We start from the raw sequence: 18,180 nt of genomic DNA, 5'->3' as shown, positions 1-18,180 counted from the left end.
TTATGTTCTTATTTCTTTATGATTTGGTATGATGGAGTTTGGCTTGTAGGTGATAGTTATCACCAAAAGGTTTAGAGGAATTAAAAAAAATTCCAACAATTGGTATCAGAGCCATAATCATACTGAATCATGAGGGAATTAAGTTTTGTGATTTTTATATATGATGAATCATGAAAAGTTTTGTTTTATTGTCTTTTGGCATAAAGTTTACTGTTTTTTTGAATGTGGGTTCCATCTCATGTATTTTGTATTAGCTATATAGTGTTATTTTTGTTCCCTGACAGTAATTTTTGGTTTTGGAACAAAAGTTACAATCTTTTGAAAATCTAGAATTCGCAGTTTAATAAGGGTTTATTATTTAAACTTTTGAATCTTCTTAAAGATGGAATGTTTGGAAAAAAATTTGGCTTTATAATTAGGGTTTGTTGTTTGAATTGCAAATTTAAATGAACAATTAATTCTCATAGAATGTTTTGGACTTATAGTTTGAAAGAAATCGAATGTTTAAGGTCTTTGGTTTTGGGAATTTTTTTTTTCTTATATTTCATATTCTTTGTCAAAAGCCAAATTTAAATTTTTGGGTATTGTGTGCATCATTTTCAATCTTTCATTTGAAAAGGCTTACATGTGCGTCGATTTTGCATTAATTTTTAAGCCTTATAATGAAAAGGTATTTATTGTGTGCATCATTTTCAAGCTTTCATTTGAAAAGGCTTACATGTGCGTCGATTGTGCATTAATTTTTAAGCCTTATAATGAAAAGGTATTTATTGTGTGTATCATTTTCAAGTTTTCATTTGAAAAAGCTTACATATGCGTCGATTGTGCATTAGTTTTAAGCCTTATAATGAAAAGGTATTTATTGTTATTGATATAATGATATAATGATACAATATGTATATATATATATATATATATATACATTGAGAATTAATAAAGAATAATTTTCTTTATTGTTGTTATTTTATTTTTAAATGTGTTTATTATCCCTAAAGGTTTCTATTTGAAATTGAATATGATAGATTTGTTAGCCGCCAAAGTGGCCAAATTTATAAAGGTTAATTTGATTTCAAATAGGTTGGTCATATAAATATATCTTATTTATGCAAATAATAATCGGCCCACAGGAAAGTTATTGTTTGGCCAAATAACATATGTTGTGTGATCATGTGTGTGTTTATTGCTTATGCAGATAGTGATCGGCCCACAGGAAGGTTATTATTTGGCCAAGTAACAAACATACCTGTGGTAATAAATATGTGATAATTATCAAGAATTCTCCATGTAATTCATAGTCGGCCCACAGGAAGGCTATGATTTGACAGGACTTATTGTCAATGTTTGATTACTACATTAAGAGTACCACTTACAAGTTGATATTTTTGTCCACAGACTAAATATTAATGTTGTGTTAGGTATCTTATAATAAACTCATTTTACTTCGGATTATTTGTCTATATCGTGTATGAATATATATGATATGACATGTTATTAGTATGCTATCTTTTTTTTTGTTCTCTGTATAGTTTCTGCTACCGCTGCCCAATTATGTTGCTCAAATGAACATGCTTCCAATGCTTAATGGGGCAAATTTCAAGCTGTGGAAAGAGAATGTGGAAATTGTTCTCGGCTGCATGGATCTCGACAATGCACTAAGGACTGAGAAACCCACTTCCACTCAGGAAAATCCAAACACGGATAAAATTGAGAAGTGGGAACGCTCAAATCGCATGTGTCTGATGATCATGAAACGTTCCGTTCCGGAGGCGTTTAGGGGCTCAATTGTTGAGACTACTGATGCCAAGTTGTTTCTGAAGGAACTCGAGCAATAATTGCTCGAAATGAAAAGGCTAAAATTGGTCAAACCTTGTCCAAACTCATAAACATGAGCTATAAAGGAAAGGGAAACATAAGGGAGTACATTATGGAAATGTCTAATCTTGCTGGAAAACTAAAGGCATTAAAGTTAGAGCTTCCCTCTGAGTTGCTCATGTACTTAGTTATTATCTCTCTTCCTGCACAATACGGTCAATTTGTGGTGAGTTATAACACTCAAAAGGAAAAATGGACTCTTAATGAGCTCATTTCTCACTGCGTGCAAGAGGAAGAAAGGTTACAGCAAGAGAAGACTGATAGTGCTCACTTGGCATCAACCTCTCAAGACAAGAAAAGAAAGAGAGCTAAGGATAATGCGGATGCTTTGCCAAAGAAGCAGGACCAGGAATTCACCTGCTTCTTTTGTAAGAAATCTGGACACATGAAGAAAGAGTGTTCCAAATACAAGGCATGGCGCGAAAAGAAGGGTATGACTCTCACTTTAGTTTGTTGGTACTAGTTCTGTGGCACAAGCGTTTAGGTCATATCTCTAAACAGAGAATTCAGAGGCTTGTGACTGATGGAATTCTTGAACCCCTTGATCTAGATGATTTTGAGGTGTGCATTGAATGCATAAAGGGGAAACAGACAAACATAAGGAAAATAGGTTTCAACAGAGCTTCAGACATCTTAGAATTGATTCATACGGATATTTGTGGACCATTTCCTATAGCCTCTTGGAATGGTCAACAATACTTTATCACATTCATAGACGACTATTCAAGATTTGGAGACCTATATTTGACTAGAGAGAAGTCACAATCATTGGATGTGTTCAAAGAATTTAAAGCTGAAGTTGAACTTCAGTTAGGCAAGAAAATTAAGGCCATTAGATCTGATCGTGGTGGTGAATACTATGGTAGATCTGATGGATCAGGTGAACAACGTCCAGGGCCTTTTGCGATCTTCCTAAAGGAGTGTGGAATCATCCTGCAATACACAATGCCAGGTAAACCTAGCATGAATGGTGTTGCGGAAAGGCGAAACCAGACTCTTAATGACATTGTGAGGAGTATGCTTAGTCATTCTTCATTGCCAGAATCACTTTCGGGAGAAGCACTAAAGACTGCAGTTTATATCCTTAATAGGGTTCCCAGCAAAGCAGTGACAAAAACCCCTTATGAGCTATGGAATGGAAAGAAACCTAGCATAAAGCATTTACACATCTGGGGTTGTCCAGCAAAAGCAAGGCCTTATAGGCCAAATGAAAGAAAGTTGGACTCAAGAACAATCAACTGTTATTTTGTTGGATATGCTCAACGCTCTTGGGGCTTTAAGTTTTATAATCCCACTACAAGGTCCTTTTTTGAGACGGAAAATGCCAGATTCCTTAAGGATGTTGAGTTTGGGGGGGACGATAAAATAAGGAATGTTGTCTTTGATGAGGAAGAAAATTATATTTCTCTTCCTAATATTGTCATCATACAAGATGCAATTACGGAACAAGCAACTAATGATCAGGTCCCTGTTCATGACATTGTTATGGAACAGGCTTTGGTCCCTGACATTGCTTTGGGTCAAGACAATAATGAACCACCCCCTATGCCACCTATAGAACAAACTCAACAAACTCAAGAAGTGCCATTAAGGAGATCCACTAGAGAAAGAAGAAATGCAATTCAGGATGATTATGTTGTGTTTCTTCAAGAGCATGAAAATATTTTAAGCTTGAAAGAAGATGATCCAATAAACTTCCAACAAGTCTTAGAAAGCTCTAATGCTTATAAATGGATTGATTCCATGAAAGATGAGATGCAATCTGTGAAACACAACGACATTTGAGATCTTATTGAGTTGCCTAAAGGTGTGAAACCCATTGGTTGTAAATGGATATTTAAAACCAAAAGTGATTCAAATGGAAACATCGAAAGATATAAGGCACGTCTAGTTGCTAGAGGTTTCACTCAGAAAGAAGGCATAGACTATAAAGAGACTTTCTCTCCGGTTTCTACGAAGGACTCTTTTAAGACAATAATGGCGCTTGTGGCTCATTTAAATTTGGAGCTACATCATATGGATGTAAAGACAGCGTTTCTCAATGGTAACATTGATGAGACAATTTATATGGTGCAACAAAAAAACTTTGTATTGGGAGATTCAAAGTCTATGGTTTGCAAATTGAAAAAGTCCATCTATGGCCTTAAGCAAGCTTCTCGTTAATGGTACCACAAATTCCATCAGGTTATTATATCTTATTGCTTTGAGGTGAACTTAGTGGAAGAATGTGTGTATCAAAAATTCAGTGGGAGTAAATTCATATTCCTGATACTATATGTTGATGATATCTTACTTGTCAGTAGCGATATAGGCTTATTGCATGAAACCAAGAAACTTCTCACTAAAATTTTTGAGATGAAGGACCTTGGTGATGCATCTTTTGTCTTAGGAATACAGATACTTCGAGATCGCGCTCAAGGTATCCTACGGTTATCACAAAAGGCCTACATTGAAAAGATTTTGGATAGATTTGCCATGAAGGATTGTACGTCAGGAGATACGCCTATATCTAGGGGAGACAAGTTTAGTCTCGCCCAATTCCCTAAAGGTAAGCTTGAGATGATAGAAACGACAAAGGTACCTTATGCTTCGACAGTAGGAAGCCTTATGTATGCCCAGGTTTGTACTCGCCCTGATATAGCATTTATAGTGGGAGTGTTAGGAAGATACTTGAGCAATCCAGGAATGGATCATTGGAAAGCAGCCAAGAGGGTTATGCGGTATTTGAAGAGAACAAAAGATTATATGCTTACATATCGGAGGTTAGAAGAATTAGAGATCGTCGGATATACTGACTCTGATTTTGCTGGATGTCAAGATAGTAAAACATCCACGTCAGGTTATGTCTACATGTTGGCTGGAGGAGCTATTTCTTGGAAGAGTGTTAAATAGACACTCGTAGCTTCCTCTACTATGACCGTTAAATTTGTAGCTTGTTTTGAGGCAAACATCATGGGGTATAGCTGCGAAACTTTGTCACAAGGCTGCATATAGTGAGTAGTGTTGAAAGGCCACTGAAGATTTATTGTGACAATAGGTCAGCAGTGTTGTACTCCAACAACAACAGAAGCTCTTCAAAATCGAAGCATATCGATATAAAGTTCCTGGTTATTAAAGAAAGAGTTCAGAGTGGTCGAACTCCATGCTTGCGATCCGCTTACTAAAGGCTTAGTGCCTAAGGTCTTTCACGAGCATACTGCTCATATGGGTGTTGTTTTGTTCGATGACACTGCGGTTTAGTGGGAGTTCTTTATCTTGGTGTTCTATGTAAATAAATAATTGAAATATTCTTATGTTTATTTTTTGCAGAATAAAGAATTCAATGTTATTTTCCCTCTGAATGTATTATATTTTGTGCTTGTGTTTCTGCTTTGTGTATGCAGAAAATTTAGGATTGATCTCATAAAGATTAAAGTAGGAACAGTTGGAAATAGGCATGGTAAGATCACAATGCATGTAATTTCCATGCCACTCATCCATACTTGATCTATGTCATTGAATATATTGGTGCGATGACCATGGAAGGTTTAGTTACGCTTTAAAGTGACAAAAGCCGCCATGATCTCATATTGATATAGGAGGTGGACCAGATTGTATCTAAGGAGGAATCTAAAGAAAAATAGCATACAGTTGCGCACTAAAGATATACGATATAATTATCTCAAGTTAATATGTGGCCCAAGTGGGAGATTGTTAGGAAATTATATTTTCTAATAATCATTGTGGGTTACGTATTATATTAATAATTATATTGTGCTATTTATATATATTGAGTAAATTAAAGTGATCATTTAAATATTCCCAAATAGATTCCTAAGTGAGTATGGGCTGAATGAGTGGATACCGGTGTTGGGTCAACTAGGTATAATGAGAGCTTATTGGCCTAACAATAAAGATAAAAACACTATAAGGGTTATGGTCCCCAAGACGTCAAAATAACAACCCTAGTTTCTCTTCCCCATCAAGAGAGAGACGGCACACTAAGGAATTTGGTTTTAGGGCGATTTGACTGAGGAAGACTACAAACCCCAAGAGACAAGATCAAAGTTATTCCGCTGCAATGGAGACAGGTATGCCTCCACCTTTATGTTCTTATTTCTTTATGATTTGGTATGATGAAGTTTGGCTTGTAGGTGATAGTTATCACCAAAAGATTTAGAGAAATTAAAAAAATTTCGAAGAAATCAAAGCACAAGGCCAAGCTAACGACCTTGCGTCAAAGGCATGCATTCAAATGGTGTTGGGCAGAGTGATTATTATGGTTAAGGAATATAGGCAGATTACTAAGCTTAGACCTGCATTGCCTCCTAGTTAGGTAGTCGAGGAGCTAAATCTGCAAATGATCTCCCCAAGCCAGAGAGGAGGCTTGGCCGACGTTGTCAGACTGCAGAGACTATCCATTTACCATAGCTTGCCAAAATTCTTCTAATAATATATCAAAATGAACTCTGAAAGGAATATAACCTACGTACAAAATAAGGTGTTATAGGATATATACCATACTCAAGATCAGTGATAAAAGTAATGTTCATATCTAGTCTCATCAAGTCTTGCTTCAAATTGATATTCCTAATTTTTTTAATTAAATTTGCTTGCAACATGTCGGAGGCAAAATATATATGCGTTTGAAGGCTGCCAGCCAAGGTGATTAACATATACCTATTTTATGTGTAGCATATAGACGTATGGAAACCAAAAAATATTCCCAAGCCTTCAAGGTCTCACCTCCAAGATCACTATGCACAAACAATAATTGTGTGCACAAAGGGATGATGTGTGTGCACATTGACAGCATTGGTTTATCCCTTTATCTATAGATGAGTACCTGACATTAATAAACTTTTGGTTCTCTTACAAATATTTGGAGCTCAATTCTTGATCCACTGCTGAGCACTATAACTGATATGATTAAGGAATATTTTCTTAATTTTCATCTTAGCTTTCTTTTTGGATATTCTAGATTGTGTGTCTTTATGTTAGATTCATAATAAGTTTTATACATAAAGGGGGATTACAAAATTCTTTTTTATTTATTAGTGTTATAACACAAAAGATTTTAATTTATAGGTTACAAAAAGGAGGTCCCAAGCCCAAAAATCATTTATGGGCCTTGCGCTCTCATCATGTAAAAAACAAAAAGGCCGAAATTCATTTCCATCTACGCCATAGTGCTCGAAACTTTTACGTAGGTTGTTAAGATAAATTCATAAAATGTCGAAGAGACCAAAACAAATCTGTACAATGCGTTGTTAAGATATTTAGAAAGAGAAACTTAATCAAATTATCTATCGAGCTAAAAAAAGATTCCAGAAAAGATAGAAACAAATCCAATATCAGTTTTACGTCAAGCAGTACCTGGAGTAACTTCTGATATAGCGTTAACGAAATTTCACAATCAATGGTAGAGATCAAGTATTCGAGAATTTTTTTCTCTTTCCTTAATAATTCATTGATGAATCCAAAATTTTGAAATGTATTTTTTAAGTGATTTTTTTTCTTATCGTCCTAATTTTTGTATCAAAAATATAAACTTAGGGAAGTGTTTTTTTAGTAGTGCAATACTTTTATTTTAGTAGATTTCGCTTTATTTATCTTATTTTTCATTTAGTTTAGTTTTAATTTTGATTTATAATATTTTCATTTTCAAAAGGGTCTGTTTGATTGTGTTTTGCTTTTTTTTTTTGTCTTAAAACTATTTTATAGAATAGTTATGAAAATAAGTTTTTTCTATAATTTTTGTTATTTTGAAAGTTAAAAGTCAAAACACAAAACAATAATAACTCATACATATTTTTTAAATTTGATTCTAAAAACAAAAAAAAATAGTTACTGTTTTTTTAAAAAAAAATTACAAAACAAACCTTATTAAATGAGTTCTTTTATTTTTTGTTCTAAAAACAAAAAAACTATTTTTAGAAACAGGATTCAAACGGGCCTTGATTGCACACACATTTTTTAGTAAAGAAATTTCACAAAAATTCAAATCAATGTACCAAAATCTTTTGACCATCGTGTCACATGCAGCCAACACAATTTATGGGCATCAGGTATTCATATTGTGACGTTTCTATAACATTTTTGGACATTGATCTTTGGCCGAATATGGCACAATTTTTACTTGGCAAGAATTTGTTTACAAATTTTTGTAAATTACACTATTACAAATTACACTATGTATTCTCAAGAGTACATAGTGTAATCTAGTGTATTTTTAGAATACATAATGTAGTCTAGTTGAAAACTAATTATCAACCAATACTAAAAAACCTCAGTCATTGATCTATAAAGTACTTAGGGAGCGTTTGGTACGCGGGATTTTGAGGGATTTCCGGGAAACTGAATTTTTCTAAATTTTAAATTTTCAGGCGTAAACTGAACGTGAAAATCATATTTTTGAAAATTGAGATTCCCGGACAAATAAAAATTTCTCCTGTACCAAACGCCCCCTTAGAGAAGGAATGAGAAGTGACGTGAAAACGATGAGATAGTATATGAGAATCATAATTCAAAGAAAATAAGAAAAGCAAAGAAGAGTTTGGCGCTTCTTGCAGCCTTACCGTTATGTATAAATAAAACCTCACTTACATTTCAATTCAATCTCTCTTTCCCAATACACTTTCTTGTAATTCTAGCCATTTTCTCTCTACTTGCCAAGATCAGATGCCTCGCCGCAAAAGAACACCCGAGAGATCATCTTACCCTGAATATTCTGAAAGTTCTGGTACTTTTTTCAATTTCTTCTTTTTCTCTCATTGGTTCTAGCCAAAATCAAGTGACAGAAGTGCCATCATGCATTGAAATTTAAGTCGTTACTTGGAAACCAATTAGTTTGTGTGGATTTCTTTTAAAGGATTTCGTGGATTAAATATTCACATGAACCATGTCACAATGGCTTCAAGATCAAGAATATCCATCACTATATATTTTTCTATGAGGCTGCTTGTACCTGGCACAATCTTTTAAGCTTAATGAGTGCTTTTAGAACAGCGTGTGTATGTATAAAACTAAAATACTATGCCATGGAAATTTTTAAGCTTCAATGTAAATTGTACTGAATCATTAAGTGTGGATAATGCGTGACTGTTCTAGCTGTCTATGTTATTGTTGGAAGGTTTCTTTTAATCTTTCTTTTCTTTCTTGTAATTCTTGCCATCATTTTGCTGAGTTCTTCTTTGAAGTTGGTATTAGTTATTTCGTTTCATGTTGATTCAGCATCAAAGAAAACAACAGCAGAGCAATTCGATCCTATTGATGGCCTATTTGATACATACGCAAATAACCAATCGGGAATGATTGAGTAAGTATGCACATATTTAAATAATTTCCCTTCTAGTTTTTTTATAGAAATTTTATTAGGCATTTACTTCTGGTAGCTCATATATATAACATCGCTTTCTATTTCTGAATACCAACAAATATCAAATTGAATGATGTAAATGGCTCGTATATATGTTGGCATTGATATCTGTTTTTTCTCTTTTTGTTTTTCTTATTGTCCTGGCACGATGTAAATCCTACAAAAAAGTTTTTGTGTGTGTATATATATGTGTATGTATGTATAACTTTTTTTTATCTCTTCTCTTTTCTCCTTTTCGCCAGGTTAAATATTTTTCCTATTCTCGAATGGCTATGTCCTTAAAATGCTTTAAACGAACTGAAGGATTAAAGATATACACTTACTTTTAAAAAATTAAAAATTAAAAAATAGATTTTTTCTTACATAACAATAACAGACATAAATCTGCACTCAATAAATTGCATGACTTTTTGATTTGTTGAGGATCTCTTTTTTGCTTACAATAAATGCTGTCTACAAGTTACACATTTTCTCTTTTTTGCTCTTAGAGCTTGTTTCTTGCTCCATCCTGTTAAAATAACAGAAATGATTGTGGTGCATATAATTGCTTTGTTTTACATATAAAGTTAATGTGACTCAATGTAAATACTTTATATATTTTATTCGGTTGGTCAGGTCAGAAGGGATTGGAGCTCTTTGTGAAGATTTGCAGGTGGATCGTGCAGATGTTAGAATATTGATTCTTGCTTGGTACGCATCATGTTGTGGATTTTTTTCTGCTTTATCTCTGCCAAACTCATCTTCTAACCTTTACAATTTATATGATGGTATCAGGAAAATGAAAGCTGAAAAGCAGGGTGTTTTTACTAAGGTAGGCAGAGCAAAGCATTGCCTTTATATTTTTATTAATATTTCACAAAATTGCATGTATTAGTAATTCATCATTATCAATTCATTGGACACACTCAAGAGTATTTTTGAACATTTTTAGATTACCTCGAAGATCTTTAAAATATATTGTAGAATCAAATAGTCCTCTAACACAAAACTTGGTGTTGTGTATTAACTAATTTGTACTTGATTTTTTTATGCACATAGTTTTACTTTAAAACAGTGCGTGCAAGCATATCATTTTGCAGTTCAAAATAGTATGATGGATGTTAGACAATTTATATTTCAGTGACATTTTTATAATTTTACGTTTCTTATTTAATTACGTTTGTAAAACATTAGAATTTTTTTTTTTTAATGTTCAATTCAAACTATCATTTTGAGGACGGATAACTTTCTTTTCAATTCTAATTTTTTTAGAGTTATATTTATAAATTTTTTGTTTACGAATTCTTACGAACTATATTATGTATTTTTAAAAATATACTATATTACAGTATGTATTTGTAGGCAAAAATACAATAATTTACAAAAATTTATAAAACAAATTTGTAAAGGAATCTTCCCTATTTTTTAAGGGATCGTAGTTTGTCCTTTAACATGACACTATCAAATTTTCTACACACAATATTTTGTGGGACCCACACTTTTGAAAACAAAAAAAAAATTAAAAAAGTTAAGACACGCAAAACGAATCTCTATAACATTACACAATTACTTTACCTACAACGTAACTCTTATAAAACTTATTTTTTAATTAGCCCAGTTTTTATTAATTTTGCGTTGAATCTAGCTAGAAGCAAGTATTAGGTACGAAATCAAATACACCCGATTAAGGTACGGCAATCATGATACTTACCTTTCCTTTTCCCCTTCTTAGGATGAGTGGCGAAGAGGCCTTAAAGGCTTAGGGGTTGACACAATCGCGAAATTAAGAAAAGAAATTGATTTACTGGAGAAAGAGGTATTTGGTTTTGTTATAAATTAGTTAGTGAATTTTTTTTTGTTTTTTTATAACTATTGCTGAGATTAACAATTGATAGCAGATGTCCGTCACTGAGTTTTTTGATGCTACTGTGGCACCAGAGTTCTTTGAGGATTTTTATTCCTATGCATTTGAATACAACATGAAGGGTAAGCATGGTATTAATGGCCTTGTATTTCGATTATAATTCAAATTTGTTGCTTTTCTGGTCTTTCTTATCTCTTTTAAACGCTACAATATTGAAAAATACTTTCAGAAGATCAGCAAGTAGATATTGAATCTGTTTGTGAGCTGTTAAATGTTGTTCTGAGACCCGCATTCCCTACTCAGGTCAATTTATTAATTGAGTATCTAAAGGTGAGTGACTGTTTATATCTCGTTTCATTTATGCCACTCTAGAATATCTAAAGTGAATATCTGTTTATATTCATTTTTCAGAGGAAAGTTATGCTTAGAACCTATTTTCGTTTACAACCTCTTACAATCATATATTAACAGTTGATTTTCGCTAATCAACGATTATTATTTTTACAAATCAAACTCATTAATTAATTATTAATTCACAATAAATGATAATTATTGATTGACGAAAATCAATAATTAAGATATGGTTATAAGAGGTTCTAAATGAAAATAAGTTCTAACTATAATATTTCTCTGATTTTTTTATATATATATATAACGTGTTAGTTAATGATACTCTAGCCTTTTTGCATCATCTTCTAAGATGCATGGATAGTTATGTGCATCCTAGAGGGAGTTTTTCTTGGAATATCTGTAATATGAAAACAAGTGATAGCAGAGTTTTTCCCGATTACAGCTTGTGAGTTATGCATTTTTTTTTTTTCGATAGACTATGCATATTACTTTTGTTGACTAGATGTTGATCAAAAAGACCTTTAATATATAGATTTTTTTACGTAAGTTATTTTCTTAAGGTTTGTACTGATTATGTGACAGGTCCAGAGTGACTACGGCGCTTTAAACAAACATCATTGGACCAGTTTCTTTCCTTTCTTTAAACAGGTAATGATGTTCTTTTCATGCAGGTTTTATAATCCGTGCAAATTTTTTTTAAAAAAATTTCAGCTTTTGCTTGAGTTTCATATCTGGGGTTTAATGGAGTCTCGACAAATTTTAAGTTCTTATCAAGCTGTCAAAATGATAGTTTAATTTTCTGAGGAATAGCTGTTCCCATTTTCCTTCATTTTGATATTTACTTTCATTGGAATGAGATTCTATGTGGCAGTTGCATTCGTTCTGTCTGTAACTGTAATTTACAGGAAAGGGAACTCCTATTGAAGAGAACTTAATTCCCATTAAGTTGGGTACTTTCCTATTGTGTTGTGAACTGAGTTTGTTTGGTGCTTTCTAACTTCAATTCACATTTTGGGCAGTAAAATAAACACTAGCAGTGCTTCTGATCTCTCTGCAGTTGTGGTCTTTTTCTATTTAGTCCATCATATGCATTATGTTGTTTGTATTTAATTGTAAACATGCACAATTGATAAAAGTAGGCGTGCTTCATTTTGACAAGTTCAACGGAGAAAAATATTTGACATTTTGTGCTGCCAGGTTAGAATTCCAAATCTTCAAAATTATGATGACTCCATTGAAGCATGGCCAGAGATCATCGAAAATTTTGTTGAATGGTTTAAAGAGAAAGAAAAAAATGTTTAGTTCTCACTCCCTCAACAATACTGTTCGAAGCGGATTTTGCAATTGTATATGACAGTTATGATTGTTATTTTTTAGTTTTCTATTTTGGCAATAGATGTTATTTTGATTTTTGATTTGGTTCTATTTTTCATTTAGTTTCTTTCACTGAGTCATATATATGTCCAGGGATTTAATATGATTATTCCGGCTGCAAGTAATATTTGACGATTTAGGCCACTACATTTGATTTTATACAAGTTGTGTTTGCATGGGAGTGTCATGCTCCTTTTCATTTCCTTCTAAATTAGTTAGTGATTATGAAACTTTAGCCACCTAAGAAGAAGAGCACTTGTTGATCACTTTTTTATTTTCTCTGTTTTAATACATCAGTCACTTTCCCTTTCAAACTATCTAATTATCATGAAGCTTTTGCCACATGAGGGGTTCCTTTTTTCATTTAAATGGGGATGATGGTGTTGCCCTTTTTTTTATTTTCGTTTTCACGTCTTAATAAAATAGGAGGCTAAACCCCAAGAGTTCGTGGCGACCCAATTATATTATAGGATTTTATTTTATTCTTTTAATTTTTTTTATGGGTAAACTGATTTGATTTTTCTAAAGGTAGTGAATTCGATTACTGAGTTGCAATTTTTAAGGAAGAAAGAGATACTCAAATCCGAAATCGAATTAGTCCAGCATGTTACATTGCACATTACAAGTAGAAAAGATTTTGGGCGTAATTGTGATGAAATTAAAAACATAATTTGCATTTTTTTATTATTAATGTTGTTTACATGTCATTTTCCTTATATTATTTTATATGACTTTCTTCTTTTATAATAATGAAATAAAACACACATACTAGCACACTCTGCTTTTATTCTCTAATAAAGAAAAAGTAAAAAAAGTAAAATTATTAGTGTGTAAATAACGATAGTTTTTTTAATGCATTTCCTATGTCATTTTTGTGGCCTTTCCACAATAGTGGACCAAAATCTAAAAGTATTAACCGGATTGATGCAAAACTAAAATGTTGGCTTTCACACCCTATCTAGACTTTTGATAAGCTAAGTTATCTAATAATTGTTTAGTTTTTGAAAGCAGTTGTTTAGTTTTTAAAAGTGTATTGCAGGTTTTAATATATAATGAATTATGAAGAAATAAATGCAACGAAGTTGTCATTAAATTGTTAAAATCGAAATTATAAGATAAAATTTTAGATTTAATGTAATGGTTGAACCAAATGGTGGTAGGTCAGTTGGCGCATGGGAGCTAAGCAGATGCGATGAGAGCATGTGTTCGAATCTCTCCACTATCACATTTGGGAGAGGTTTAAAGCCTTAATCCTGGACCCGCCCCGAATCGGATTAGTTGCGAAACAATGAACCGATTGGAATATTTCAAAAAAAAAAAGTAATGGTTGAATGAAATAAATCATGACTATGCCTTAGGTTGAATTATCCTAAAGTTTTGAAAATTAAGGAAGGAAGATTTAAAATTTTATTTTTGATTTGAAAAAGAAAAATTAATTTGAATTAAATTCTTTTTTTGAAAGATTTGATTCTATTTTATTTAATTTTAGAATGTTAATTTTTGAAAAATTAATTTTTGTGAATAAGATGTGATTCTTGAGCAAGAAGAAAGCATTTGGCATCAGAAGCCTGGTGGTATTTGGCTTTTCGAGGAAGATAATGTTGGGAACTCGGTTCCCTCATATCAGCTCAGGTGCCTTTGCGGAAGTCAGTCAATGAGATCCTGGATCTTGGATCTCGGCAATACCTCTGCCTGAACTTCACCAAGTCGGGCAGCGCAGCAGAAAATCAAAACGAAAAATGGGAGAGAGAGAGAGAGAGAAAGAGAAAGAGAGAGAACACAAGCAGTTTTAACGAGGGAAACCTTCTCCAAAGAAGAAGTAAAAATCCACGGGACATAGTCTAGATCAAAAATCCACTATGAAAATAATGATTACAAATAATCAGAATCATCAATGTGGTGGTTAACTCAACCTCTCCAACAATAGTGATAATCAAACCTCCCTAGAGATGTTTCACTCAAACTCTCTCTAGAGATCTCTCAAATACAAAGCATAAAGCTTTGCTCAAACAATTTTCTCTCAAATTTCTAATCTCTCTCTTAATCTCTGACCTAGCCTCCACCCACAACTAATGAATATATAGAGGAGGTGAGATCTAGGGTTTAGGGATTTCAGGAAACCCCTCAATGGGCTTGGGTTTAGCATTTAAGGAGGAAGCCCAACAAATCTCCCCCTTTGACTTCAATGCGTCGGCTTCAGCATCAACCCGGCTCCTTCACAGCAGCCTTCAAATTTCCATGCTGAAACCGGCTTTGTCATCATGTCGGACCAATTCTGGTCAGTGTGCACTTTGACGAGTTCGAGCTCTCCACCTTCCACCACACCCCGGATCCAGTGATACCTCACATCAATATTCTTAGTACGAGAGTGATAGGTCGAATTCTTCGCAAGATGGATTGTACTTTGATTGTCACAACCCAGCTCGTACATGTCTTTATCATGGTCGAGTTCCATGAAGAACTTCTTCATCCACAGCATCTCTTTGTTTGCCTCAGTAGCGGCAATGTACTTAGCTTCGGTTGTCGATAGTGCAACACATTTCTGAAGTCTTGATTGCCAAGAGACAGCTCCTCCGAAAAATCTCATCATGTATCCTGTCGTCAATTTTCTCTAGTCGGAATCTCCCCCTAAAGCAGAATTCGAGTAGCCTTGCAACTCGGCTTTGCCTTCTCCAAATCGGAGACATAAGTCGGTCGTACATCAGAGGTACTTGAATATCCACTTCACTGCTTCCCAGTGCTCTTTGCCAGGGTTTGCCAAATACCGACTTACCATTCCAACAGCATACGCCAAGTCGGGTCTAGTGCAAACCATTGCATACATCAAGCTTCTAACGACGGATTAGTATGGGACATTCATCATCTCATCTTTGGGTTCATCAGATCTCGAACATTGCTTCTGGTTCAGCTTTATATGTCCGGCTAGGAGGGTGCTCACTTTTTTGGCTTTGTCCATGCTGAATCTCTTCAGAATCTTCTCAATATACTTCTCTTGACTCAGCCACAGTAGCTTCTTTTGTCTATCTCGGATAATCTTGATTCCGAGAATCTGCTTTGTAAGGCCGAGGTCCTTCATTGCGAAGGACGAGCTCAACGCCTTTTTCAGGGCGACTATCCTCGATTTGTCTTGCCCTACAAAAAGCATGTCGTCAACATATAACAACAATATCAGAAAATCTCCGGCCTCATACCTCTTCACAAATATGCAGTGGTCGACTTCTGTCTTCTCAAACTTGTGATCAGTCATGAATGATTCAAACTTCTTGTACCACTGCCGAGGTGCTTGCTTCAAGCCATAGAGGCTCTTCTTCAACTGACATACCAAGTCTTCTTGGTCTGGAGCTCGGAACCCTTCAGGTTTCTCCATATAAATTTCTTCTTCTAAATCACCGTGAAGAAATGCCATCTTCAGGTCCATTTGTTCTACCTCGAGGTCTATCGAAGCCGCCATGGCTAACACAGTTCAGATCGAGGTCATTTTCACTACAGGAGAAAAAATCTCCTCAAAGTCTACACCCTTCTTCTGATTGCAGCCTTTCACTACAATCCGGGCTTTGTATCTCGGCTTCAGCCCGTTCTCTTCATTCTTAATCTTGTAGACCCATTTATTTTTCAGAGGTCGTCTTCCTTCAGGCAACTCGGTCAGCTCATAAGTCTGATTCTCGTGCAGAGACTTCATCTCGTCTTGCATTGCCTTTTCCCATTCTTCTTTCTCTGAGCTCGTCACAGCCTCATCATAACTCTGAGGCTCACCGTCTTCAGCAACAACGGTGTATTCATCAGATGGGTATCTTATAGAGGGTCTTCTTTCTCGAGTTGGATATCTCGGCTGTTCTTCAGCTTGAGAACTCGGTTCATCATTCTCATCCTGGATCTCAACATCAACTCGGACCTCAGTGTCTTGGTCATCTTCAGCTTGTTGCTAGTTATCAATTCCTTCATTCTCTTGATTTTCTCCCCCTGCTTCAGCTCAGACAGGAGGGATGGATTCTTCACGTCTGGCAGTAACCCGGAATTTGGGCTTTGAGATGTCATGAATGGTCTCATCTTCATGAAAGATCACATCTCGGCTTCTCACTATCTTCTTATTGATTGGATCCCAAAGTTGGAACCCGAACTCACATCTCGGCGAACCAAGATAGATGCATTCTTTTGTATTCGCATCGAGTTTTGCTTTGTCATCTTTAGGGATATGCACGAAGGCTCGGCATCCAAACACCTTCAATTGATTATAAAACTTCTTCTGGAATTTCTCCTTCAAGTGGCCGTGATGGTGAGAGGTTGATTAAATCAACAGCAGTTCTGACGGCTTCTTCCCATAATGATCTCGGCAATCCGGCATTGGATAATATGCTTCAGACCTTCTCTTCAATTGTTTGGTTCATCCTCTCATCCAGTTCATTCAACTGTGGAGTTTTGGAGGGCGTCTTCTCAAGTCGGTTCCCGGCCGCTCTGCAGTATGCATCAAAAAGGCCGCAATACTCACCACCATTGTCAGATCGGACCACCTTCAATTTCTTGCTAGTCTCCCTTTCAACCATAACATGGAATTCTTTAAAGGATTGGAGTACCTGGTCTTCAGACTTCAACAAATATACCCACACTTTGCGGGAATGGTCATCAATAAATAAATAAAAGTATTGAGCTCCTCCAAAGGATCTTTCCGACATGAAGCAGACATCGGTATGGACGAGGTCAAGAATATACCTACGTCGTCTGGGTTGATCCGGTCTCACAAAAGAAACCTGGTGCTGCTTTCCAGCTAGGCAGTGCGTGCAACTCTCCAACGCTTGGCCTTTCAACCTGGTCAATAATCCTTTCTTGTTCAAGATTTGGAGCCCTTTCTCGCTCATGTAGCCGAGGCGCTTGTGCCATAGCTCCAAGATAGGTTCATCTCGGACAGAATTGGCTTCTCTGCCATTAATCTTTCCTTGCATGGCGTACAAGGAGCCTTCCTTCTTACCTCGGGCAATAACCAAGTTTCCCTTGGCCAGTTTCCATCTAACACTACCGAAGTAGTTCACTAACCCGGCATCATCAAGCTTGCCTACCGAGATTAGGTTCAGTCGCATGTCAGGAACATGCCTTACATCTTTCAACACAAGTCAGCACCCAACATCTGTAGTCAAGGTTACATCACTGACACCAACAATTTTGCTGGTCACTTGATTTCCCATCTTCACGACTCCAAAATCACCACCTCGGTAAGTGGAGAAAAAACCTTTGTGTGGAGTAACGTGGAAGGAGGCACCAGAGTCAACAATCCAGGTGCAGTCATCATATGCAACATTCAAATAATTATACTCACCTAGGAGGAATATCTCGGCATTCGAGTTGGCAGCCACCGCAGTGGTGCTCTTGTCTTCCCTCTTCTTGGGAATAA

At 35.1% G+C, this 18,180-nt stretch overlaps 1 protein-coding gene across 1 annotated transcript; it reads left to right on the top strand.

The window, feature by feature from the left end:
* Positions 1 to 8,532: 8,532 nt before the first annotated feature.
* LOC133300793 (uncharacterized) lies at positions 8,533 to 12,725 on the top strand. Its single transcript, XM_061500382.1, has 9 exons — positions 8,533 to 8,593; positions 9,085 to 9,169; positions 9,845 to 9,919; positions 10,004 to 10,040; positions 10,941 to 11,026; positions 11,136 to 11,194; positions 11,302 to 11,402; positions 12,006 to 12,071; positions 12,621 to 12,725. Exons 1-9 carry the CDS (start codon positions 8,533 to 8,535, stop codon positions 12,723 to 12,725), a joined length of 675 nt encoding a protein of 224 aa, XP_061356366.1.
* Positions 12,726 to 18,180: the final 5,455 nt, after the last annotated feature.

This window comes from Gastrolobium bilobum, unplaced genomic scaffold, assembly GCF_033153095.1.
Source record: "Gastrolobium bilobum isolate Gb01-03AN ecotype WA unplaced genomic scaffold, APGP_CSIRO_Gbil_v1 utg694631, whole genome shotgun sequence".
Lineage (NCBI taxonomy): Eukaryota > Viridiplantae > Streptophyta > Magnoliopsida > Fabales > Fabaceae > Gastrolobium > Gastrolobium bilobum.
Note: the sequence above shows the minus strand (reverse complement) of the source record. Positions and strands in the feature narration are given on the sequence as shown.